Consider the following 27,037-nt stretch of genomic DNA (forward strand, 5'->3'; position numbering starts at 1 on the left):
GTCATTGTTAGCGTGCTACTCAGGATGAGAGCTTGAAAACAGGACCGATGACTTACAATCAAGGCAGTGCACAGCTAATAGCTGCTAGGTGGGGCTCTGTGTAGGAGCAAACAACCTGAGTGCACATCAGTCTGACAGGTCAGAAGAAGTGTTTGTTCTCTTCTATGATCTGAACATAATGTTCTGTGCATTAGCACAGAACATTATGTTCAGGTATGAGAACCACAGCCAGCCTGGTGGAGCTTCAGAAAGCACTAATGTCCCGGTCTGATTTTCCATATATCATAATGATTTCAATAAATCCTTTAAGACCACAGTGCCAGAGGACAAGAGAAAGAAAAGGCCCAGCTGACAAATGACCTGGAAAATTTAACCCTTTCTTAACACCAGATTGACCTCTTACAACAAGAAAGAGCAGGACAGGGAGTGTTGACACAGTGACTGTATATCAAGATGGATGATGTGGCTCCACCTCCACCCATTGTAGAAAAGTGAGGTCACTTATGGGTATTGCTATTCAAGAGTCAAAGAGTTTTATTTTCAGTTCACTCCATCTGTAGAACATACAGTTTTAGCGTAGACAGACAGAGGCCAAAAACAAATTAAATGCAGCAAGTAACCACAAAGGGGTTTTTACAGAAAGTATGCTATGACCACTTCCTTTGTTCCTAACAAAAATAAAAAAAAATATTTGAACACAGATCAGGGTGATTAAAAGTGGCTCTCTAAGGAAAATGTATTTGAGGAATACTTTTAGGAATACGTTTTTAGTTTGGGTCTGTGTCTCATCCACTAACATGGCTGAGACGGGGTTAAAGACACATATTGCAGCTGGTCCACCTATCCACTCCAGAAGCCAATCCAGATGTTTTGGCCTCACTTTTGGGGGGAGCTGTCATGTTACCCATCTTTATACGCAGGCTAAGATGTATACAGTACAGCATCTAATTAAACATATCAGCTGTATTCACTGGTCAACAGTCATAAGTGAATTGCATAAATGCATCAATAGACACAGGAAACCCCTCCTTTTCACTCACGTGACACTCATGCAACACACATCCAAAAGGCCTGAAGCTTAGCTTATATAACTAACAAGCCTTTCGGCACTAAAATGCTGGCAGCACAGATCATGCTTGATCACTTGACAACATAAATGGGGGGCATTGATATTACATCACACTCTTGAGAAATGCTCTTATGTCTATGTCACTCTGAAGCTATTCAGTCTTTAAAGTTCTTTAGATACAATTGCTGCACGTCCACAACAGAAAAGCACCAGCTGTACAGCTTTTCATTCTTCGAATGTCACTGAGGAGTTTTGTGCATGAGCCACTTCATATAATACAATTTAAAATTTGAAAAAAATAGTGAAATAGTTAGATATTGTGGGACAGAAGGCCGAGACAAACACTTTTTCGTCCTGTGAAGGGATATCAGATAAAAAAAAACATTTACACTCAGTCAGCAAAAAGCTCCACAGCTGTAAAGGCCAAAGCAAACTCTCCTAGCTCTGTAGGTGAGAGACACATGGGAGAATTTTGAAATACAGTAAAGCTGAGATTATACACCGCCTTGCAGATGCAGCAGCTGTGGACATGCAAATACAGTGCTGCTCTTAGGACACTACCTTTAAGTTTATATAGGTGTTTCATATAAATTACACAGTCTGTGCAGGCACACAATAATCATTTCTCAAAGTTGTCTTTGTATCAACATGTCCTCACAAATACAGCTATGTTCGGGCTACCAGGCTGGGATGGCTACATTTTTTTAGGGTAATGTGATCCCCAATCCTAAATGTTTGTATCAGACTTCACTTCAGGATGGGGTCCTAGATTACATGTATCTGCTTCGTGGCCACATGACATAAATATGAACCATTAAAGTATGACTTAGGTATGAACAATGTGGCTTGTAATGCACCCTAATAGATTTTGTGGCATAGTGTCAATTCCCATCCAGAAACAACACAGGGTTAAGTTTACACACTGAAAGACCAGAATGGTAGGTTTTGGCATTTGGCTGAATCTTGCTCCAGACTGGTGTTGTGGTTAGACATTTAAAACACAGGGTTTAGGTATTGAGTGCATAAACATCGTGGTTTGGCTTAAAACATGCATTTTCATTTTCACAATCACAATTACACACAAAACATTTCCATCTCCGATGCCTGGAAATGTTTCATTATGTTTTCCTGGTGATAATAAGCTGCTTTAAAAAGCTAAGTACACACATGCCAGCAGTGATCTCTTCAAATTTAGAGTGAAGTTCGAGTTTCCAGCGCATCTGCTGTTGGTGGCCTTTTAGCTAGTAGCTGTGCTTATACAACTAATTGATGTGGTATTTTATTATTTTGTTTTATTTATTTTTTTTATATGTGCATGTGAAACATATAACCTGTGGACGTCTCTTTGTCTTCATAAGGCTGCAGAGGTTTTTATGGAAATTCCACTTGGCTGCTGTTTTCTTTCTTTTGGTTTCTCCTCAGGTGGCTGAGTGGACACACCTCTATTCCATTTCGCATACTTTCTTAAAGACCTCTCTTCTCTGTTTGGTAGAGGAAGAGCAACAGTGCTCTGGTAGTCATTCACACTAACTGAAAGTGATAGTGATGTTTAACGTGTTGCTCTGTTTCAAATGTAATGCTACTCATGAATGACAGCCACATATAGAGAAGAATATTTGTGTTAGCTCTGTGTGAATAGATATGATAACTAAACAGTGAAAAGTTCAGTTCACTTCAGGGAATCAAGCACTGGATGTTGCTTTTCTGGCTTTTTATCCAAACCAGGCCAGAGTCCTACTTTTAAAAATCCCACAGCTGTTTTGTTTCTTGACAGGAAACAAAAGTTCATAAATTCTTTTGGATGAGGTCACAGCTGTTACTATAAGTCTTTCTCAGTTTTTTGGGTTTTTCTTTGCATGAAACATCTTCACATGGGTGAACTGTTCATCTAAACCTACCCTACAGTGTTAGTCAGCGGGTGAGTCCAGGTTACTCACAGACAGCCTGAACTAGAAAGCCCAGTTGTCCTGTCATGTTTCTGTCTCTGTGCCAGATGTCCAGACCCTCCTGCGGTTGGTGATAAAAGAGTATATTACAACATTTCCATCTATCATCATTCATTTTAAACCTTTTCAGTGTCAAACTATCTTTACCCCTATATAACAGATTGGTCAATTTCATGTAATGAATGATAAAGCCATTGGTGGACAGAGTTGCAGATCTGAAACAATGTGAGGTTGAAGGTGGTGTTGCGGTTTTTGCCTTTGCGGCTGCGTCAGTCCCTTTGTTTTAACTGAAACTGTTTTGTCCTTTTGTTTTTCTTGATTTAAAGTCACTATGTGAAAGGGCTTTGGTGGAGTCGTTGGGTTCAGCCTATTTACATGTTGTCACATGTACTGTCAAAACAGGCTGGTCTGAGTGGTTAGTCCTAAGCCACCAGTCGCAAGGAGTGCCTCATTTGATGCATTACCGTTAACAAAATACCTGCAAAACAACCTTATGATAGAGTGACGCACATTCCCGTGCGTGTTACACAACTGCTTAATAAAGAAATTGTTTCAAACAACATGTCCATAGCAACAGTCTGTTCTTTGGAAATAACAGGCCGCAGTATGCGGCAATTGACTATTCGGGATCATGTATACTATACAGCAATAAAAATGAAAATGACCAAGGAATACAGCCATTGATCAACCAGGATCAAGCATTATCTCAAGTGGAAACATATTTACCACTGTATACACCTTTACATGCTAAAAAGCATGGTATGCAAGAACAAGTAGTACAGCGTTCTGTAGTTTAATTGCGACAGGCAGGAATGATTTTCTGTGTCTCCTTGTGGTGCAGTGAGGGAGTACGAGTCAACAGCATACACGATGGCACTGGCCACCAACATCCTCAGGATCTCAGTTGCCTAAGAAAATTGAGTTGCCTCTGGCCTTTTAATGTAAACAGTCTCCATGTTCTTGCACCAGTCCAGTGTGTGGTCTAAGTACACCACAAACTCCACCACCACCACCTCCACACTGACCCCTTTGAGGCTGGTAGGGGTCACTTGAGCCTTTGTCCTCCTGAGATCCACCACCAGTTTCTTTTGTCTTTGGACCCGTCCACATGGAGACAATGTCTTTTTTCGTTTCTCCGATGTCCATGCGAGTCTGCACAATCCATTGAAAACGCTGTAGTGCATATGCCAGGCCTGTGAGTGACGGGGCCTTTGTCACATTGAGCTGTAGGTGGTTTTTCTCGCTCCAGGTGACAAAGCTACCCACCACAGCCCTGTGCTCCCTCTCTCTCATCACCACCAGTAATATATCCAACCACTGCAGAGTCATCAGAAAATTTTTGGAGGTGGCAGAGGTGCAGTAGTTGTAGTCTGTGGTGTAGAGAGGGCTGAGGGAGGGATAGAGGACGATCCCCTGTGGAGCCTTGGTATTGCTGATCAATCTGTCTGACGTACAACATTGTAGGCGTACATACTGTGGTGTGCCAGTCAGATAGTCCACCAATACTCCAATAAGAAATGTTTTGTATTAAACTGGAATATTTAATTGCTAACTGTAATGTCCATCTGTTGGTGGATATTTATTCCAGTGAGTGTATAAAAGTTTGAAATAGGAAAGTCTCTCTTGGAGTGTTTTTATGTCACTCCCACACAATGGGGCTCTCTGCAAGCCAAATGAGCTGTAAAGAAAGCTAGAAAAGCTTCCCACCCTTGTCCTTGCTGACATGTTTATCTCACCTGCAAACTATTTGCACTTTGTAAAAACCTCTCAACATGCTGTCCCTTATCCCATGTGTGAATTGCATTTGAAAGGGCTCCATTTTTAGGTGACCCCAGCGTTAGGATAAAGATATTTACATTTGATTAGGTTTGCTTATCAACACCCTGTTCTCTTATGAAGCCACACTCAGGTGATAAAGAGCTTCTATTTCCAATGACACAGAAAAGTAATTGACCATTTGGCATTCTTTTGTTTCAGGCCTTTGTTTACTGTAGCTGGTCAACCCCGAGATCCTGCTGTGCAGATGTAAAGTCAATCGTCCTCCAACAGTTGCCAACAAGCCAATTTCCAGCCAATTCTGCTGCTCCTTGCAGCCATGGTTCTTGTGGAGGGGTATATCTTAACAGTATTGTATAATATATCTCATGTAGTACACACTCATAATCACAGTCTTTGAAAAAGATACCTTTGACCCAGTGAGGATGGCGTAACAAGAAGCTGTAGGACCCAAAAACTTCTTTTTATGACATCACCACTCAGACACGAGAGGGCAGGGCCAGATGGGATAAACACATGTGCAGAGCAAGCTGCCCACACAGGCGTAACGGCTCCTCACCCAAACTCTGTCTCTAAACGTGTGAGATACATGAAAGACACAAACCATGACAGACACTCCAAATCTAAACTTTTCAGTGCTGCTGAAGGTCCGCTTTCACTTTGTATTCTCCTGGCATATGGACACAAATCATCTTCTCTTCTGCAGTCTCCCTCTGCTGCATTTGATGGATTGTCTCATTTTCCTGTCATCTAGAGGAGAAGTGCTGTACATGCTGAATCAATGGTGATCCCAGCAGTTTTTTTTACTCAGCCCATAATTTCTCTGTGGAAGTGGAAGACTTAGTAATATGGCTGCCAAGTCTTTTACTCATTTATGACTCCTTGGCGCAGTCATGCTGACGTCACCATGCTGATGACAAAGAGGCAGAGATGTTTAACAGGAGGGATTTAAGGCAATTACTTCTATACTGTGGCATTTATTTGATGCTAACAAGTGAGATGAAGTGGGTGTTATTGGAAGTTCAAAGTGCAGAATGAACTTTTGGTAAAGTCAGAAAACCCTCAAACCAGATGCGGGTAGCTGTTGAGTTGACAGTGGAGTCAGATAAAAGAGACAATGTGCAGGCACTGACAGGAGACAAGTGAGGGGATTCTCCCAAATGATTTCTTATCGCTGATGCTAAATCAAAGCTTATTTATCTCGAATTATCAGTATCAACATGTAAGTGCCACCAGCATGAACTGTATCCACAAGGTTCACTTCAACTTTGTGGTTTAGAGGTTGCTTAGAAGGCAAATGGAAGGAAGTTTGTTTCTCAGAGAAGTGCTATAAGCAGCAGGGGCAGTGAGGGCCATCCTCTATAACCACATTTCCTGTGCCTTGAAGTGTTTCTTTCTCCTCCCTTTTAAAGGGCTCTTCAGCCTCCAGCATGTTTGCCTGGAGGCATCTGGCATTGCCCTCCTTCTTCTTAACTTGTGGGCATGCTGCTGCATGTAAGATCTATGAAGTCCAGATAACAAGAGCACCACAAAGCTGGTATGAAATTCCAAACAACTGCATGTGATACTGGCACAACGAGCCTTTGTCACAGCATGTCCCGTCTGGCTATTTTTTTAATCTGGAATTCTTGTGGCTAAATTCTCTGTAACAGCCTCATGTTGTTGCACAGATTGAGATGATATCTCCAAGAGTTACAGTCATTTAGAATGAAACTGGTACATGTAATGTGACTACAGGACTGTCAGTGTGTATCAAATCTAATTTATAACCTTCTTGATTTGAGTTTCTGGCTGCTTTTAAGCCTCTGCTTCCTCCAATGTAGTTACACAAAAAACAAAAGATTCTCCTCCTTGGCTCGTGTGGACAACAGGAATGGTGAGAGCAAACTGTTTAAGTGGGCATTTAACTTACTTGTTAATACAGTTTTACAGCTACCAAACCCCAAAAAATCTACAATTGCAGTCATTGCAGTTATTTACACTCTTTTCCTGTAACCTTAGAGAACAATGCTGGTTTCTTGGATCAACAGTTTTACAGAAACCTCAGCCACCTGTTCTGTTACAAGGGCGCGCAGAAGTTGTTGTTTCAGGACAGAGACCTGGGACAGATAATCATCTCCGGATCCCGCCATCACTGCACCCAGCCCCCGATACCCTCACCACCACCACCACCACCATCTGCTCCGGGGGGTTAGGGCTGTCTGTTTCCATGGTAACTTGGTACCCCCTCCTTCCCATATGCACCAAGGGGAGGCCTTCTTTTGTGCGTCCCACGTGCAGCCTGTTCTAACTGTAACCCGACCATGTTGCTGCAGGGTGCTGGTGCTGTCTGCCTGACAGAAACATGAAGGCTTTGGTAATAAGATCTGTTTTTGTTTTTATTTTATATATATATATATATATATATATATATATATATATATATATATATATATATATATATATATATATATAGTTTGAACTGAAAAGTAAACTCACAAGAAGGAACTTTACTTTTAGGGGACATCAGTCCCCTCCCCCAAGAAGGTGACCTTGCAAATTAAACCCACCCCCCACCCGCTCTTTTTTTCCCCTACTGCAGAGTCACCCTGTCCCTAGAAGTGGGATGATAGGAAGCTGTAAACCTGCAAGGAAGCAGCAGTAAACTGAAACAAAAAAAAACCCTGGGACTGCACAAAGGGAGTTTGTTTTTTCTCTGAAAATGCATAAATTAAAACACATTAACTTGTAGTATGCAATAAATACTTTTAGTTGTTATTGTATGCAAGGGTTAAAAAGTAATGCCAACCTGGCTTTTCTTTATTCCAAAAGCAATTTGTGGCCATAGTGCTGTAATTACATTGCTTTTCCTTGGCATGGAACCGATACCTCGGGTTATTTTTTGCTACTAAAGTGACTGCAGGCTTGATATACAGCACAGATTTTAGGCCAGTAAGCAACATTGTAGATTTATGTAGACTTATGAGAGTGTGTGGACACCACCAAGCATTCCTTTATCAGATATATTAACTGAGCCACTCTGATCTGAGGCAGAACCTTATTAGGCTCTATTTGGGATACACAGACTCCCAAACAACACACAGATGGAAAGCATTAGTCTTACTGGCAGGAAACTCCACTTCCCTGTTGTACTGTGAATTAAAATGCAACAGTCAGGGTTGGATTTACTGCTGAATTTAATTAATCTGTGGTCAGTGGATAATTGTACCAAACCCCACAGGTGCTAGTTGACATGCCACCTGAACATTAGCTTTGTATTTTTCTAAGTGATATGAAAGAAATAGAAAAACATGGAAAAAACAAGGTTTAAAGGTTGAATAAATGTATTTAAAAAATATATCACAAGCTGGAAGGAATTTCATTCTGGCCCACAGCAGAGACGTGTCTGGCCATTTTCCTATAGTCATCTTGGACGGCTGCCAGGTTAACCTTGTGCTAATGCCATTTAATAAAATGAGTCTCGCCCCTTGTGCGCTTTCCAGGGTGTGTTGGCAAGGAGACAGCCTCAAGAATGCAAGTTAAAAAATTAAAACCGGCAAAAGCATTCAGCTAGCAGCTCAGCTAAGACCCATAAATGCTTCTGTGGGGTTCCCTTCACAGCCATGGTATGTCAGAGTCCCCTTAACAGCGAGCCATTTGTCTTTTTATGCATCTTAGCTTTCTCTCTGCCAAAGGAGGAACATGATGGCTTTTTAAGTAATGAAGAACTTGCACAAGCATTCAGGCACAAAACGAGTTTTAAGCTGGGTCTGTCTGTGTCTGTGTGTGTGTGTGTGGAAAGCAAACATCACAAGGGTATGATTCACAGTTAGTCAGGTTCTGAAGCAAATACGAGGGCAACTCTTGAGCACAGCCCTTTCACCTCTTTTGTTAAATGTTGGAAATTACGACATCACATGCCTTTGTGTTTTGTTGCAATGACCAATGAATACAAGTAGAAACGTGACAAACAACCGGGGTAGGATTATATCAACACTATAGTGCGGATGAATCATAAAACTCTTATTTGTGCTTTTACAAACTTTGACACCCACACTGAAAAACCAGATTAGCAAAGGAATGTCTAAGCCTTCCCCACTGGGTCTGACTGTAGTATGCCATAAATCACCATCCACCGCTGAAAAATGAGACTTGATACTGAGTCCTAGTCCTGCGCATATAGGTCTGATTTGAAAAACATGTTAGTGAGTAAGCTTCAAAATAGAGAAAGTGGTCATAGGTTCAAGAGGATATAACAGCAGAAACAGCTGTGTCATTGTGATCAACCTGTGGTCATGGTATTTTGAGGAGAAAGTGTTGAAGCACAAACCTCACACTCACACACACACATATCTGACACGAGAGCTATGTTCAGCTCACGAGGCCGAGCTGCTCCGTCTCCTCATTATCTTCCTCTGTCATTTGGACTGTGGTTTACCAGGGCACCCCACATTACACCCTATGAATACAAGCATGCTTATGGTTCACAATAGAGCTCTGGCTGCACCCTGAGAAAAGGAGGGGGGGAAGGGCGAATGAATTCCTCGACTGACCTCCTGTTTGCAGCAGATATTAAACAATAACTGGTGCCTGTTCTTTGTGTGCTTTCACCGACGGCTCATCAGAAAGATGAGATGAAGCCCGACCTTCACGGCAATATGTTCGAGTAGAGAAGGATGTGCTTTGTCTGCGTTTTTTTTTTCCTGGCTAGAGAGGTGAGTAAGCGATGAAGACTGGCATTTCAGAGAACAACAATGTGATCATTCAGTCTGAGTGATGACCTCGGGACAGTGGTACTGACTGGATGCCTGCAATATTTAATCTTGGTGACCACACATACCTCACTTAAACCACTTCTCTGCAGAAAGTGCAGCATCAGCCAAATAGAAACTTAGCCGCTTCTGAGTGGATGCAAGAATCACACAGCTGAGGACAGATGCCATGTTTACACCGAAGGAATGCTAGTGTTGCACAGATATGCATAAGCATAATGTAAATGTGGTCAGATGGTGTACATGAGGCCCTGTCTGGATGTATACAGAAACAGTGACTGCATGCATGGTAGTTTAGTGTGATGATTTCAACACCAGAAAGCATGTCTGCAAAGAAGTGCAACTGTGTGAAGACGATATGTTGCAAGAACGTGCAATTGCCCGGACAATAGAAAAGTGTTCATGTGGCATTCTTAGTCCATGGCTGTCAGTAGGTGGGATTTTTCCCAAAGTTCAGATATTAGAAGGCGGAACAATGGGCAACAGAATAATTTGAGTGACTTTGAACGAACAACCAAAGTGTGATGGTTAGACGAGTGTGGGTCAAAGCCTCTCCAAAACTGCTCTGTTCCTTTGTGCCTGGTCTGAAGTGTATCAAAAGTGCTCCAAGGAAGACAAGAAAAAGAAAAATGGAAGCTAAGGAGCAGTGATGCATGTGTTGGAGTGGAAGCTTCCCTGTGGGGTCCAATACAAAAAGTTCCTGCTGGATCTAATAGAATCCGGCTGGGTGGTGCAATGTTGATTGTTTTATTTTGAGACTTGCATGTAGTATCGTGGCATAAAAATAGAGTTAGAAAAAAAAAGAAAGTGTGACAGGAGGGCTGAAGGAAGCTCAGGAAACACATGTTTTGCTTCTGTCAAAGAAAGAGTGCAATAGAGGAAGAGACCTTATGGTAGCAATGACTTCCGAACATCTGCATCAGCAGGAAGAGAGGCACCAGACTGCTGTGTGTCATCCCACATCCAACAAAAAAACACACACACATCACACTGCTGCTGCTGCTGCAGCCTTCACCTGGAGATCTCAGTAATATGGACAGAAGAACACGTTAGAACATGAAATGCATGAAATGAGTTATAATACATGTACATTTCTAGTGTTGGTTTTTCCTCTATTTTTGATTTAGATTTTTTTATTTATTCATACACAGATTGCAGCAACTCTTCCTGCCCCAGGCTGCTTATATTTATGGACTAGAGAGATTGCATCAGGAATGCTGGCAGTTGATCGTTTTCCTTCCAATCCGCGCAGACAGGGGGTGGGGTGCCCGGCTGAAACTGGGAGGAGAAAAGAGGGGGGGATTTGGGAATATTCTTTGTCTGCACGGCGCAGAGTACAACACACACTCAGCCGGAGAAGGACGCAGGCTCCGCGCAGGGACGAAAAACTGGATGGCTTGATATTAAAGCGAGAGGAGGACCTTCTTTAAAAATAAAACAAAAACAAAAAGAGGGAGGAAAACGCTCTCTGTAACTTTGATGAGACGGAGGACCTAATCCCACAACTAAAGGTAAGGACACACACACACGGAGCGTGGCGGCGCATCACCCCGCTTTAGCTTTAGCTAACAATGGCGCTTTAGTTTAAGTTAAAACTCGTAACTTTTGCGGGGTAAACACTGCGGGTAGTTTTCTAAAGCCCTGAATGACAGTTTAACCCTTTATTAATCCGCGTTCACGGAAATAGTGTGTGTTAATCTGCCGTCTAAAACGCCAATTTAAGTTTACGCGCACTGCCTGGAAGGAAAGCGCTAGTTAAAGCACGCAGATTAGCACCATTATGTAGAATTGACGGGGTTTATTAATTAACAGTACATTTAGAAGATAAGTCTGTAGTCTTTAGGACCGTGTGTGGTGATGAGTATGGGATTATTTTAGGGGAAATGCTGGGTGTAGGCTGTCTGGTGGATTTTGGTGATGGGATGATGCGCAGGGATTGTGCCTTGTGTTGTCTTTTCTCTACACACCAGCGTTCACAACTGTAAATTTCTTTTATATTCAGCCTTACGTGATTTAACACACTTGGTCTGAACACTGCTGGTCAGCCTCTGGCGTCCTTCACTGTCGCGTTTCCCGCACGCGGGGCTCCACGGTGACGTCCCTTTTGCCACGAGGATGATTTTTTTTCCTGGATTTGTTGGGATTAACTCACATTTCACAACACGTTTAACTCATTAGATGCTTGATCGATTTTTACAGAGCCACGCCTGTAGCCTACATGTTCTTTGACTTACATTTTTGTCCTGTTTTTTTTTAACTCCAAAATCAAGACATTCATGTTATTTAATGATAAGAAGGGCTGATGAATTTGTACTACCGCCCCCCATCTTTATTATAAATCAGTCTCTGCCTTGACTCTTGTTTTTTATTGAGTGAGTTCTTCCCCTCTTCAGGCACGGGGCCTCTCAGCTTAAGGGCTCTGGGTTAACTCTCATCCCAGATGTGAGGGCCACAAAAGCCTCTCTGTTCAGCAGCTTCTGGTCAGTGCTGCTAAGGAGCAGGCTGTATTGTGCCACAGATGGGCCCAGGCTGCGTTATTTTGGGAGGATGGAAATTCACATGTGATGCAGTCTGTGGTAGGCCTGGTCATCAAGCGGGATCATAACTGTGATCTCGGGCATTCAGGAGTTTGGCAAAGTAAGCTTTCTTAGAGCCCTCTGTGTCAAACTTTAACCTGGAATTTTCCAGAATGAAACCCTGTTGACCCAGTTTTACACCACCTTGCTGTCCAAGGTGGAAGGGTGGAGCATCTCGTTGCTCCCTACCCTGACATCATGGGAAGTTAATGGCATCAAATGGGCGAGCCGGCATGACGGACACTCCAGCCGCTGAATTTTCCACATTTCTAAAGCCTTCAGCTGTGGCTAGCTGGCAAAATTGGAGCAAGCGTTGGAAAAAATGTGTCATCTGAGCCAGTTAAATGTTTTGCTTGGTGATGGTTCAACTCGGCTCTGATAGTAGCTTCTAACCGTTAACCCACATTACAAGCAGCTGAACATGCCGCTTGACTTGTGCTCCTTGTGTATCTCTGGCAGCCTGACAGGAAAGCAATGTGGCCAACATGTTAGTCCTATTATAGCCAAGCTGGAAATTTATAGCAGATCATAAACTTTGATTTTGCGTGTATAATTGAAATAATGATTAAATATTGCTCCATGTGCCTTTTGGATTTACATGCCTCCAGCAGCCCTGCGGAAACCTGGCAGTCAAGTGCAGGTGTGTTCATGCAGGAAGCTGCCGCAGCACTGCTCATATAAAGGTTAACGATAGTGCTAAACCAAGGCAGTGAATTGGCATAGGTGTACGTGAAGACGATATATATATATATATATATATATATATTTGTGCTGCTTTCACTGCATTTCAGGATCATCTAGAAAATACAAGTTTCTGTGAGAATTTACACTTCAAAGACAAAAATGGCCTGAGTCAGCCATGAAAGCAAGCCTCTCTTTGAGTCTTATGAAGCTGATCATTCACCAGAAGAGTTTTTTTTGTGGCCCCCTGAGTTTTTGCTGCACAATGGAAGCTAGTGTGCTCTAATGTTATTTATCTAGGGATGGTTCCTTCAAGCCAGGCTGTCAAACATCACACACAGAATCCCGTTCACACCTGGGAGTTACCCAGAACAAACGACTTGTTAAGAGCTTCAGCTGGAGCTTTGCATGATGTAAGGTTTCAACTTTAAAGGCGTCTCAGTGGTAGGCGGATATGGGACGGTTGAGCTTTACCGTCACTCTTTCTTTATTTGGGACACTTTCTGTAACAAAAGTTTTTTTTTTGTTGAGTTGGCTAGAAATGTATTTCTAATCCAAACAATGAACAGGAACACTGTGTATATCCTGGGTCATAATGAAGTGGAGTTTTATTTACCCGACACGGTCACCTTCCCAGTACATATCAAGTTTTGTAACCATATAATAGAAACACTTTCGTTGCTCGCCTACTTGGCATGAGCATGGTGGTGTGGTTACTCAGCAGAAGTTGTTAATGAGGTTTTGTCAGATGGTGTGAAACCACAGACGCAGTTAGTTACTTCTGTGCTGATGTCAGATCTGAGTTATATTATTAAGCCTCGAATAACAGCAGGTGAACGCGACTCCAGAGGTTGTGCATGTTATTTTATACCAAAAATTGTAAAAGTAATGTTTTAGTAACATTAAGTAGTTTGTAAAAGTTATGTTGCATAACCATTTTTCGAATCATAGTGCAATTTGGCTAAATTTAAGCCAGAGGTTAAACTGTTGAGAAATGTTTGTGTAATGATGGCATCTATGTACCACTCCAATGGTCCTTGCCTGAGCATTCCTACATCATAAAACTCAGGGTTATCCCATTTTGTAACAGTGACCAATAGCTCCACCTTGTGGCTTTCTACTGTAATAACAGATGTGCCCTAATCAAATTACTAATCAGTTTTTTTTACCATGTTTCCACAGGTTTGAGAGCTTCCCTGTTCCTAAGGCAACATGAGCTGGAGCTTCCTCACACGCCTTTTGGATGAAATTTCCAATCACTCCACTTTCGTGGGCAAAATCTGGCTCACGCTCCTCATCGTCTTTCGGATCGTGCTAACAGCGGTCGGGGGCGAGTCGATCTACTACGATGAACAGAGTAAATTTGTGTGTAACACGGGGCAACCTGGTTGCGAGAATGTGTGCTATGACGCGTTTGCGCCGCTGTCACACATTCGCTTCTGGGTGTTCCAGGTGATTATGATCACCACTCCCACCATCATGTACCTTGGGTTTGCTATGCACAAGATTGCCCGCATGGACGATGATGACTACAGGTTCCGAGGCAGGAAGAGGATGCCCATTGTTAGCCGAGGGGCTAACCGGGACTACGAGGAAGCGGAGGATAATGGAGAGGAAGATCCCATGATCCTGGAAGAGATTGAGCCAGAGAAGGATAAGGAAGTTGTGGAAAAGCCCAGCAAAAAGCATGATGGGCGTCGCCGCATCAAGAGGGATGGCCTTATGAAGGTTTATGTCTTCCAGCTGCTATCACGTGCCATCTTTGAGTCCGCCTTCTTGTTTGGACAGTACATTCTTTACGGCCTGGAAGTGTTACCGTCATATGTATGCACACGCGCCCCTTGCCCGCACACTGTCGATTGCTTCATCTCACGTCCAACTGAGAAAACAATCTTTCTGCTCATCATGTATGCTGTCAGCGCGTTGTGCCTGCTCTTCACAATACTGGAGATCCTTCACCTTGGCTTCAGTGGTATACGCGACTGCTTCTGTGCACCAAGACCTCGGCCTCCCACCCCCCGTCACTCAGCTCTGGCCAGCCACAGGTCCTCCATCTGTCGCCAGCCTTCTGCACCTCCAGGCTACCACACAGTTCTGAAGAAAGACCCATCAGGAAAAATGGCCTTCCGGGATAACCTGGGAGACTCTGGCCGCGAGTCGTTCGGCGACGAGGCGTCCTCAAGGGAGCTGGAGAGGCTGCGGAGACATCTAAAGTTGGCCCAGCAGCATCTGGATATGGCATACCAGAATGAGGAGAGCAGTCCGTCACGCAGCAGCAGTCCAGAGTCCAACGGCACTGCAGTGGAGCAGAACAGACTGAACTTTGCCCAGGAGAAGCAGAGTAGTACCTGTGAAAAAGGTGAGGCTTCAAATTGTTTTATAACTTTATCTTTTCCCCAGAACTGCTTTACTGACTCCAAAAATGTCTTCACAGGTCTCCGTGCATTAAATCCCACCAGTTCACACAAAGACCACTGAGAGAACATAAAGGGAATTGCAGCAGGGAGTGTGTGTGCATGAGTGTGACATTGTGAACTTGCTTCAGGTGGATGAAGTCAGCCCAAGCCTTCCAGTGTTACGGCCAACTGTGGCCGAGCATCAAGGCGGAGGAGAACGGCGGTCTCAACCCCAGCAATACTTGAGACACCAGCTTGTCTGAAGATCCAAAGTGCTTACTAACTGCCATCGTGCAACAAGAACGGTCAAGGTTAACATATACTTCTCCCTCAGGGCAGCTATTTTTTTGTTATATTTTTATTAAGACTTAGAGTTATTAGTCAGTTATTTTTACGAGTTTGTCTTCTGTTGGAAGCTAAAATCAGTGCATCTCAAGTTTGCCTTAGACTTAAACTGGAACTCTGTTTTATGACATTCTGTTAAGATAAGGCCAAGCCAGCTGTGCAAAAAAAGAGTGTAAACTGTAAGAAAGTGAGTGTGTAGATGCACACAAAAGGTTAATGGACAAGGCACCACTCATTTAAAAAAAACTGGAGTTGTCATATTGATGAAGACTTTGTGTTAATTTTCATACAAAGGTTATTTTCAAGTGTGTTTTATTTGTTTTTTCAAACATTCACCAATGTTGACACTGCACCAGTCAACATTCCTGAGTCTGGTGCCCTGATGGTAACTGGATCCACACTTGGGGTGCCTTTTGTCCAAAGTAATAAACAAACCTGGGTAATGCTTGAAGAACATGTAACTCTTGATATTGTCTTGTATTGTCTCAAAGTTTTGATACTGTTCTTTATTTTTGTATTAGTTTTATGTATTGTGGTATTGACAAAAGGCTTTCGTCACTGTGGCAAACCTTTTTGTTTTCTTTTGTCAGTAACCCGTAGCTTATTTTTCTAGGTACAACGTCATCTTTGACTATCAGATGTTTACTTTTTTTCGTACGAATACGACGCGAATTTAATTGTATCTGCTGGTTCAATAAGGGATCATCCTGTCACATTAGAGATCTGAAAGTGATTTCTGATTACATTATTTTTTTTGATGTTATTGCTGTTCCAGAAGCTAAATGGCAGTTTTGTTTTGTTTTAAACAAATGTAATCGCTCAATGTGAATTCAATGCCTTGAATGCGCTCTGATAAGATGCCATCTTTTGTATTCTGAATCATACCCGCAGTGCCAACTCAAATATTGTCATCTCAAGTTATTTTTGACCAATGCTTTTTGTACTTTTTATACTTTTTGTATTGATAGTTCTTTGTGGTTAGTTTTTAAAATAAATTTTCTACAACAAGCAAATCTTTTCCAAGTGTTTTGAGAAAATCTATGATTGAGTTTGAACTGCCGTTATCTGACTAAAACTGAAGTTACAAACACTAGAAAAGAACTGATAAAGCTGCTTGCAGTTTGGAAAACTCCAAACCCCACAATGTACTGGGCTCATGGCTGTAACAGCCTGTCAAGATGCAAGAGGTCTGTGCTGCTGCAACAATGCGTTGTATGTGCTACTGCATGTGTTGCTTGTTTTGACAGTATTCCTGGCTTTAGTTGCAAAACATTACCTTATCTTTACTCAGCCTTTGGATGTTTTTTCCTGTTTTGGTTCAGCATTTGTGATGATTTCAGCACTCCTCGTGGCCCAGGAATGTTTCAAATGTGTGTGTGCACAGCTGCGTTGAGAATTTAATGTGTCCACTTATGTCTGCTGTTCTACAGGGTATTAACTGGTTGGTGATGCATGACAGTAGGCTGTTCCTTCACCGTTATTCCTCAAGAGTGTCTTTGCATGTTTGTAGCCCTGAATGACTCTTGAGTCCAGCATTAACTATTGGCAGACACAAAAAATTAGGAAAAAAAAAACAAAGAAATTGTAGTTTGACCAACAGCCCTGTCTCAGAGTGAATATTAGCTGGCCGTAGTATATTCATACCTCATTCTGATACAGAGGTGATTCATTGCCACATGTTCTTGTCCAGGTAACAGATGCTTTTATTTTGAAAAATTACTGTTAAGCACTCATGTTCCTTATTTTGCAGTTCAGTTACTGTTTACATTGACATGTGTTGTTATTTAGAGTTTCACTGCTCAATCAATGTGTTCTGACATTTGAGGCCAAACCAGTGAAAGATATCCTGAGACTCAGACTATCAGTTCCAAGCTTCTATTTATTGACTAGTTGTTGCGGCTTTGGAGTGATGATGAGTATTTACATGATAACTTGTTTAACGTGTGTGTGTGTGTGTCACTTCCCTGATTCAGCATAGCACGAAAGTTTAAGAAATGTGGTGTTTTTGACAGAATATGCCCTTCTGACCTCATAACACTTCATCAGATTTTATAAATAATCAATAGCTGGACAGTGAATTAGAGAAATGGAGGCCAGCAAACATATGGTGGCTGGCTGTCCGCATACTTTTGTTCATATAGTGAATGAAGTAGACTAAATTTAATCCCACAGAGACCTCTAGTGTTATGTAAGTGGTACTTACAGAACATCCCAACAATATTACAGCCCAAACAACATTTTCACTGGGTATTAATTCAATTAAGTGATATTATGTGATATATATTTTTTCGGTGGATACAATAACCAGAAAAGTAAAAAAAAACAAGGATTTTCTCTATAACATCTTTTACTTGTAAATACAGGAAGGAGTTTCAATATCATTGTGGGAGTTACAGCAGGTCATGTTTTATACAACATCAATGGATTTTTTTTTTTACAATCTGAGTCTCAAGAAAAATAGTAGTTTTAGGTGTAAGTTACGGTTATATTGAGGAATCCCATTATATATTCAAATTAGAATTTTTTCTCCATGTGTACATATTCATTATATTCATTTTTCTTGGAACGTTTTTTTGCCTTAAAGTAGCAAAAAGATGAACACATAGCTGCAAACACCGCAACGATCAGCAGAGCGAATGTGGTGTTGAGTCCGGTCTCTGCATTACTGGTAGAGAGGTCCATACCCAGGAACTTCACCGCACTGTCAGTGATGGGGGCAATTGTTGCTGCAGAGGAGGAGGAGACACATATTTTTTGTTGTTTACTAAAAATTTTTTTTTAAAGTTAGAAGACAAATAATAATCTTAGCATCATACCTTCTGGTTTGGGGTTCAAGCAGTCGTGTGGTCCTGAGGCAGGTTCGGGGAATCCGTTGCAGGTGATGATGGTGGAGTAGGTAGAAACTGAGGCCTTGGCCACTCGAGGAAGGTTAGGGTCTGAGCGATTGACATAAAAAAGGCCAAATCTCTCTGAAAAGCCAGTTGCCCACTCTAGGTTGTCCATTAGTGACCAAGCTGTGTAACCACGCATATCCACACCATCAAGCAGGTAAGCTGTGAAGAGAAAATTAAGCAGATTTACCACTTAGCAACTTTATGGACGTTGACCTTCCTTGTCTGTAGAACGATCGTGCTTTGATACCTTTTAACACCTGGTTGATGTATTTTTCATAGTAGTAGCTCCTGTGAATGTCATTTAGATCAATAGGCCCCCGCTCTGATATGCCGTTCTCAGTGATGATGATCGGTGGATTTCCATACTCCTCCTTTATGAAGTTCAGTATTCTACGGAATCCGAATGGTGAGACCTTCAGCCAGGAAGAACCAGAATCCAGCCAGGTACGATCAGTAATTGTGCCTGCTCCTCTGTAAAGGAAAAAACATTTTGCAGTTAAATATGGTAAATATGGTGGATTTTTTTTGTTTTTAAGCATTAGCTGATACCTGTCTGCATCGTAGTGCTGCAGCTTTCCGTAGTCCACAGGGAATGCCAGGACAGTGGTGTAGTGGTTAAACCCAAAGTAATCATAGGTTCCCTTTATTCTCTTAATTTCTTCTGGAGTGAACTCAGGCAGTCTGAAAAAGTTGATGTAAATTGAATTTATACTCACCATTGGTATCAAAAAACACTTTTGTAAGGTCAAATCACTAGGTTTTTTTATTACCGTGATTTTGGCAGTCCAGCAGCAAGGCTTCGCTCCCGAATGATCGTCTTCATCATTTCGCTGTAGTCACCATTAAATACAGGATGGGCAAACCAGCCAATATAGAACTGCACAAGGGGAAACACAACATCTAAAACAAACAACTCAAAGACCCAGATCTGTAGTGTGAAATAAAAGGAATTGACGTACCTGCACCACACGTCTTGCAGCGTCAACATCCTCCTGCTTGTAAGGATTTCTGGGTTCTGACCAGTCAGAGTTGATGGTGATGGAGATAATTCCTTTCTGTGTGGCCCGATACTTGTCATTGTAGAGGTGCCAGGCCTCTGCATGAGCTTTGAGCAGGTTGTGGCCGACAATGTAGGGAAGAGTGCCAGGACGGAAACTAATTCCTGGTCACACATGGGGACACATTAGTGCACACTCTTTTTCATCTATACCTTAGGTGCAGTTTTCATTTCCTTAATAATTTTTCATTTGGTTGTATTTGTATGTTATCACATCTGTATTTATGAATAGTTTGCGATTTACATAACACATACCTGGAGCAGCTGCTCCATAGCCATGGCCTATATTAGCTATATTGTATGGCTCATTAATAGTGATCCAGTGTTTCACTTTGTGGCCAAGACGGCTAAAGATGAGGTCTGCGTAGTCCCTGAATCTTGCAACAATTGTGCCATTTTCCCAACCACCATCATCCTGCAGAGCTTGTGGAAGGTCCCAGTGGTACAGAGTGATCTGACAAGAATGTTAAAACAGTGAAGGTTTCTAAAGTTTTTACCCCCTTTTTTACATAGCAAAATGTTGGATAGAAGTATACTCACATGAGGCTTGATGTTTGCTGCAAGTAGTGCATCCACCAATCTGTGGTAGTAGTTGAGTCCAGCCTCATTGATGTGATTGGTTGTGCCATAAGGAAGTACCCTTGGCCAGGATATGGAGAAACGATAATGGGTCACCTTAAGCTGTTTTAAAATGTCAACGTCCTCTTCTACTTTATTGTAACTGTTGCAGGCTACGTCCCCATCATCATCATTGAATACTCTGAGAGGAGTGTGAGCAAACTTATCCCAGATACTAAGACCTTTTCCATCTGCTCTCCACCCCCCTTCAATCTGGGAATGTAAAACAAAGTATTAAATATATATATATATATATATATATATATATATATATATATATATGTGTGTGTGTGTGTGTGTGTGTATCATTATATATATATAATATATATATATGTGTATATATATAGCACGTGTGTGTACCTGGTATGATGCCGTTGCAGTACTCCAAATAAAATCTTTTCGGAAATGTCCATAAAGCATCTTCTCATCATCTGGAGTGGGGAAGCCATTGTCCTTTATGACATTGTAGTAGAAATGAGCTGAGTACTTGGGTGTCCTTGGCCGGTTCGGGTTTGTGAAGTCCACATGGTGCAACCCAAATCCAACTTTGTACCCATTCAGCCACTCAAAAGAATCCATGAGAGATGTTGCTGTGTATCCTTTCACCTTCACACCATCCAGGTCATAGGCTGTTTGCAAACACACACACAGGAGAAAGATCAAGACATTTCCCACCATCATTAATTGTATGCTAAAAATGTGTTGGTATCACCTTTGAGAGCTTCATCAATGTAGGACTTGTAGTAAAATACTCTTGCAGAATCGTCCCAATTTGTCTTAGCGTCTGTAGCTACTCCATTCTCAGTGATGTAAATTTCTGGATCCCCATACTCCTCTTTGATCCAGTTGAGGAGTCGTCTCAGGCCCCATGCTACAGCTCTCTGTTTACTGACGGCTGTGGTTGATGAATCGCTTTCCTCTGCTTCTGTAAAGTCCCAGTCAAATTCATACGACTGAGGTGTAAGCCGAGCTGTAGCATGGCTGATTATCTTTGTGGTGTAGTGATTTACACAGAACATGTCAGCTGTTCCTTTGATGAACTTCTTTTCTTCCTCAGTGAAAACTGGTAGTCTTGACTTTGAAAGACCTTGGAGTTCACTTTTGTTTCCAACTTGCCACTTCATTGCATCAGGATAGTCACCATTTTTGAAAATGGGGTGTGCAAACCAACCCAATTGGAACTGCATTGCACGGTCAGCTGCCACCACTTCACGAGGAACATTGACGTCTTTAGGTTCAGCCCAATCGGCATTGAGGGCGATGGACACAAGACCACCTTGGGATGTACGAAACTTGTCATCGTATGTGTGGTAGGCTTTGGCGTGAGCTTTTATCAGGTTGTGTGCCACTCTGTATGGTGCTGTTCCTGGATTTTTCACATTTGGTGGGATCTGTCCAAGTCCATATCCTGACCATGCAATAGTCTGAGGCTGGTTGAAGGTCATCCAGAATTTCACTCTGTCTCCAAACGTAGCAAAGCAGAAGTCACAAAAGTCATTAAAAATGTCAATCATGTCCACATTGTCCCAGCCACCAAGGTTTTGCAAAGCTTGAGGAAGGTCCCAGTGATAAAGTGTCACCATGGGGGTGATGTTATAAGCTAAGAGGCCATCAATGAGTCGGTTGTAATACTCAACACCTTTTTGGTTCAGAGAGGTATGCCTACCATCAGGAAAGATTCTGGACCAGGACAAAGAGAACCTGTATGACTTCACCTTCAGAGCTCGCAGCATGTAGAGGTCTTCATCGAGCCTGTGGTAGCTGTCACAGGCTACATTTCCATTAGCATTAGTAGGAATACTGCCAGGTTTCTGAGTGAATGTATCCCAGACACTGGGTCCCTTCCCATCAGCGTTCCAGCCACCTTCAATCTGGTAGGCTGAGGATGAAACACCCCAGCTGAAGCCTTGTGGGAAAGTGCCATAGTGGTAAACCTTTCTCTGGAATTTGGACTCATGAGAGAATTTCTCCCAGACGACCTTTGATTTAGATGGAACCTCTGAAGGTGGCAAAGCTACAGAACGGCGTGTAAGTCGCATTTCTACCCTGTTGAAAACACCCTGTTTATGTGATGCAAATCCATTTTGCTTGATGACATGAGAGTAGAAATATGCAGATTGCTTTGGGGTTCTTGGTCTGTCTGCATCTTCAAAGTTGACATGGTGAAGACCAAATCTTTGGCTGTAGCCTTGGCTGCCTTCAAATCCGTCCATGAGTGACTGCACTGTGAATCGCTGCACATCCACTTTATCTAATAATATTGCTGCACAAAGAACACAAAAACCATCACATTACAATCAGAGTTATTTCTAAAAAAATGGTTTTCAATCAGAGAATTTCAAGACACCTTTCAATGCCTCGTTGATGTAACCTCTCATGTACTCAATTCTGCTGGTGTCATTGATGCCGTCCCCACTGTACTCTGTTGGCATCCCATTCCCAGTTATGTAGATAGGCACTTTGGTAATTTTCATATATTCTTTAGAAATGTAGTTCAGAAGCCTTCTAAGTCCCCAAGGTGCAGAATAGATCCAGTCAGAAGCTGTAGAAGACCATGCCGGGTCCACAGCAGCATTGAAGTCCCCCACCCCCTGAGGACCAGGGGTGCAGCCCCCATCACTGCTGTTGATCAAACGAGAAGTATAGTGGTTTAAACCAAAAAAGTCAGCGGTTCCACGAATCCTCTGGCTCTCGTCTGGAGTGAAAACTGGAAGTCTTGCAGGCTCAGAGTGGGGACATTCATTTCTTTTCTGTTCAATCTGGGTTTTGAGTGTTGCGGGATAATCTCCATCTACAAATATGGGGTGTGCAAACCAGCCCAGCATGAACTGTAGGTACCGATCTGCAGCCGCTGTGTCTTCAGGTCTGGAGGGGTTCATGGGCTCAGCCCAGTCAGAGTTGAGTGCAATGCCCACTTTCCCGCCTTGTGTGTTTCTGTACTTGTCATTGTAGATATGCCAGGCCTCAGCATGGGACTTCAGAATATTATGAGTGACCTGAAAAGGAGCAAACAAATGAAAAGGCAAATGCAACAGAGCAACAATTAAACAGTGTAAAATATACACTGTAGTAATGACATCTCACCTGATAAGAAGAAACCACATAGTCCTTTACTCCAGGGGCGTGCTCACCAGTGCCATACCCAGCATGACTCACCACCCAGGGGCTACTGAATGTGTTCCAGGTCTTCACCCTGTCTCCGAACCTGGAGAAACAGAAGTCTGCATAGTCCTTGAAGGCCTCAGCAATGGAAGAGTTGGTCCATCCACCGTAGTTCTGCAGTGCCTGAGGCAGATCCCAATGGTAGAGCGTGGCAACAGGCTGAATGCCAGATTCTATCAGAGCATTGATCAGCTTGTCATAGTAGAGAGCTCCTTTCTCTGATTGGCTGCTTCTGTGTCCAGAGGGGAAAATACGGGCCCAGGAGATGGAAAACTGGTAGGTGTTGGCTTGAAGACCTCTCAAGAGGTAGACGTCGTAATCCACCTTGTGGTAACTGTCACAGGCTAAGTCAGCTGTCTGATTTGCAAAAGCTTGGCCTTCATGACCAAAACGGTCCCAAATGGTCTCTCCCTTCCCACCTTCTAACCAACCACCTTCAACCTTAAAGGATTCGCTGGAGGTTGCCCACTGGAAGCCAGAGGGGAAGGACTTATTCAGGAAGGCATCTCGTTTTGCTGTGGTCTGAACCTTAAACTTATCCCAAGCATTCACAATTTCCAATTTCCCCGTGTCGTCTGAAACACTATGAATTTTTTGAAAGAATAAGCACATGAAAAACAAAGTATGCACATAATTCAGAATATTTTACAGACATTAACTCTTACCTGGCTGTAGCATCCTGCATTTCCAACTTGCCTAACATGTCCATCATGTCACACCCCACAATATTCAAGCCATTGTTCTTCAGGACTGTTGTGTTCAAGACAGAGATGTAACAATGTTGAATCAATCACTGACCATTTTGCTAAAATGTCGGCTGTTCTTCTTTGACTATAATCAACACGTTTAACTTTTGTTATTTATCTAACCATTTAGCTTTTGCATATCCTTGTTACAGCCCAACTGTAATGGATGTTTACATGAAACAGAGTGTATTGCCTGCTGGATCATGTCCTGAGGCAGTGCTCCACCATACACGTGATTCTTCCTTGTAAAATGTTTATGGGCCCACAGCAAGAGGAATGCACTCTAATTACTGCCACATGATAACACAACTAAGAATGACAACTTTTATGATTATTGTACTGTAAATATTACTGAACAGACATAATATCCTTCTCTTGTTTTTTAAGGTTCAGATGCATTATTTCAGGTTACATGATTGTAGTTTTACAACAAAAGCACCTACTGTACTTTTTGTCGTGTTTAATTTGATAGTAGCAAGCTGCTTAAAGATCAGGTCTTCACTATTTACCAAAGAATATATATTTTACATGAAAAAAGCTCAGTGATATTTACCATTTAGGAAATCTCCAAGAAGCTGGTAATGACTGTGCGAACATTTACGAACAGTCATCTTATATATCAAGATAGGCAAGTTCCCAATGGAAATCTATAACACAATATAAAATATATGTGGCTGCACTGTAATGTCCAATGTCAATATACAAGTTAAGAGACACCATGTAAGGTTTGTTGTACCTGTAATCTCCTCAGTTCCTCTGCAAAGTTTGATGAGGAGGCACAGTTATATTCAAAGTGCACTGACAAGAAATCCATCTGTTTAAAACAGGAGAAATAACCATGTCATCACACACATATCCCATTAAACTATTTGACCTTTTGTTTGCCAGTGAAACAATAGACAAAGATTTTAAATTAATCAATGACAGGCTTGGTGTAGACTAAAATAGATTTTCAGAGGAAAAGCCACATATAGACCAGAAAGCATGGTGGTGGAACTTGTGGTTTGTGGTTACTTTCATGCCTCAGGGACTTCATATAGCCAGAGCTCAGATCTGAGCCCTGCTGATTAGAAATGGGCAATACACATGAGAAAACTCAAAACATCCTGTGAGTAGAGGACTTTGTGCAGAAGATTCCCATTATCATGTACAGGTTGTGGGGGTTCTGTAGTCCCTACTAAGCAAACATGCATGCTTTAAGTATGTGGGAGAAAACTTGTGTACCCTGAGGCATGGCTGCACACAGAAGGGGGGGGGGTCAGATCTGGAGCCTTGCCAGACAATAGTGGATGCAAAATTCCTGCTAAACACTAATTTTCCTTAGTTAATTAAACACCATGTGTACTTGTCCCCCTCCCCCATGCTATGCCTATGTGCCCATTTACTTTTTCGTTTTCTAATATAAAGAACAAAGTTGTGATTTCAGTGGTATTGTTAGTATTGTCGTGACAGAGGAGCCTGAGGACAAGTTGCTGACACATCTTTAAGCACTGAGAATTAAGATAAGAGGTGATGTAAAACATGATCCAAGGATGGTAATGGACTTTCTAACACACTGAAGACCTAGAAGACCTTAATTACTCAATAAATAACTGTACAAAGAGGAAGTGCTGCAGTCTTTATACACACTAGAATCCGCCACCTACACAGTAATGAATGTGGTAAGATTGTGAAATGTGTTTTTCCATACTTATATGCTGAATGACTGTTTAGTTACAAAATCAGGATTAAAAAAGCACATGCATACAGAACAGAATATTGCATCTTACTGTTGTTGAGGCTTTAATGTTGGAAAGAGTTGCTGCATCTCTTGCTTTCAACCCCAGTGACAGACGTCTCTCTGTACGGGGAACATTAGAGACTCTGTTAACACAATGCAAACAGGTTTCTCCCACTACAGTTAACTCAGGGGAAATATACTGCAAAAATGCCTTTACAGTGAGATGCCTGCATCATTTTTTATTAATCTCACATGTATTTATTGTGGATATAGTCATGGATACACATAAAAGTACATTCTTTGAAACTCTATAATTAAATAATGTTTTATATGGCTCACAATAGATGTTTTGATCATTTATTTACCTTTTTCAGGAAAGTGTTGATGGTAGAACTGATAAATGTTCTTGTTGAGTTGGAGGATGTTTTGCAGAGAACTAGGAGAACCTGCAGGCTGCCCATCAACCCAAACATCCTCTATGTCGCTCAGTGTCACCCATGAGTGTGCCAGGGCCCCAAACTCCTGGAAGGCAAACTGTGCGTACTGCTGGAACATCTCTCCCAGCTCCTGGCTCTCCCAGCCTCCATACCTTGATCTTAAGGATTCTGGAACCATGGATCCATGGAGGATGACCACAGGCTTAAGTCCCACCTCATGCAGCTGTTTCAGCAGGGTCTGGTAACATCTAACCACAGCCTGCTGGGGCTGGCTGGAAAGGCCTGTTGGAAGGAGCTGATCCCATGATAGCGGCACTTTGAAGTGGGTCACCCCTCTGCTCTGGAGGTACTGGAAGTACTGTTTAGAAGCTGAAGGAACGGGGTGACTGCAGTCAAAGACATCCTTTGCCCCTTCACCTGAACTTCCAATCACCTGCTTTGTGAGAGGGCCTGCAAGAAGCAGAAAGTCTTCCTCTCCATCCAACCTACTGCTCAAGCTACCAAACAGACAAAAAATGCACAGACACACTAACAGCAACAGCTTCCTCATCGTGGATCACAAAGAATGGACTGATATTATCCACTGTTAGCCGAGGTCTTTAAAGCTTTTACTTGTTATTGCACTGTTTAACAGTTAAGATCAATATCATGTTATTGCAAGTTTGCAGTGTTTTATTGCAGCTGTGTGATATAATCAGAAAGACTATGAACTCCCACAAATGATAAGTGTCAAATTATCTTTATATTCAACCTCTTGGGTTGTAAAAACAGATGAATTAGTCAAAAATCACATTTGTATTTTCTAGAAACGTTTTGGGATTCCCAACAAATGGGCTTGAAAATCTAACAATTTGAGTCACAAG

The 27,037-nt window shown here is 42.2% G+C and overlaps 2 protein-coding genes across 2 annotated transcripts; one reads left to right on the plus strand and one right to left on the minus strand.

Annotated features, from left to right (window-relative positions):
* Nucleotides 1–10,813: 10,813 nt before the first annotated feature.
* Nucleotides 10,814–15,786, plus strand: gjc4b (gap junction protein gamma 4b). Its single transcript, XM_028393214.1, has 3 exons — nt 10,814–11,053; nt 13,982–15,158; nt 15,234–15,786. Exons 2-3 carry the CDS (start codon nt 14,012–14,014, stop codon nt 15,275–15,277), a joined length of 1,191 nt encoding a protein of 396 aa, XP_028249015.1. The 5' UTR covers nt 10,814–11,053; nt 13,982–14,011; the 3' UTR covers nt 15,278–15,786.
* A 2,145-nt stretch (nt 15,787–17,931) lies between these two features.
* LOC114426069 (lactase-phlorizin hydrolase) lies at nt 17,932–26,222 on the minus strand. Its single transcript, XM_028393213.1, has 17 exons — nt 26,103–26,222; nt 25,787–25,857; nt 24,754–24,831; nt 24,571–24,664; nt 23,937–24,021; nt 23,194–23,854; nt 22,457–23,105; nt 20,822–22,372; nt 20,470–20,738; nt 20,032–20,322; nt 19,747–19,945; nt 19,394–19,596; nt 19,205–19,311; nt 18,984–19,115; nt 18,682–18,905; nt 18,357–18,593; nt 17,932–18,266 (listed from the first exon to the last, which is right to left on the minus strand). Exons 3-17 carry the CDS (start codon nt 24,829–24,831, stop codon nt 18,055–18,057), a joined length of 4,992 nt encoding a protein of 1,663 aa, XP_028249014.1. The 5' UTR covers nt 25,787–25,857; nt 26,103–26,222; the 3' UTR covers nt 17,932–18,054.
* Between the last annotated feature and the right edge of the window lie 815 nt (nt 26,223–27,037).

This window comes from Parambassis ranga, chromosome 21 (assembly GCF_900634625.1).
Source record: "Parambassis ranga chromosome 21, fParRan2.1, whole genome shotgun sequence".
Lineage (NCBI taxonomy): Eukaryota > Metazoa > Chordata > Actinopteri > Ambassidae > Parambassis > Parambassis ranga.

What these genes read in the sequence shown, in the direction of transcription:
- LOC114426069 (XM_028393213.1), bottom strand. Translation starts at nt 24,831, where the DNA reads ATGGATTTCTTGTCAGTGCACTTTGAATATAACTGTGCCTCCTCATCA. An exon ending in CTATGGAGCAGCTGCTCCAG is followed by an intron (nt 19,597 to 19,746) that starts GTATGTGTTATG and finishes ATGTGTGACCAG; the next exon opens with GAATTAGTTTCCGTCCTGGC. An exon ending in CTGCAAGACGTGTGGTGCAG is followed by an intron (nt 19,312 to 19,393) that starts GTACGTCAATTC and finishes CCCCTTGTGCAG; the next exon opens with TTCTATATTGGCTGGTTTGC.
- gjc4b (XM_028393214.1), top strand. Translation starts at nt 14,012, where the DNA reads ATGAGCTGGAGCTTCCTCACACGCCTTTTGGATGAAATTTCCAATCAC. An exon ending in GAGTAGTACCTGTGAAAAAG is followed by an intron (nt 15,159 to 15,233) that starts GTGAGGCTTCAA and finishes ATGTCTTCACAG; the next exon opens with GTCTCCGTGCATTAAATCCC.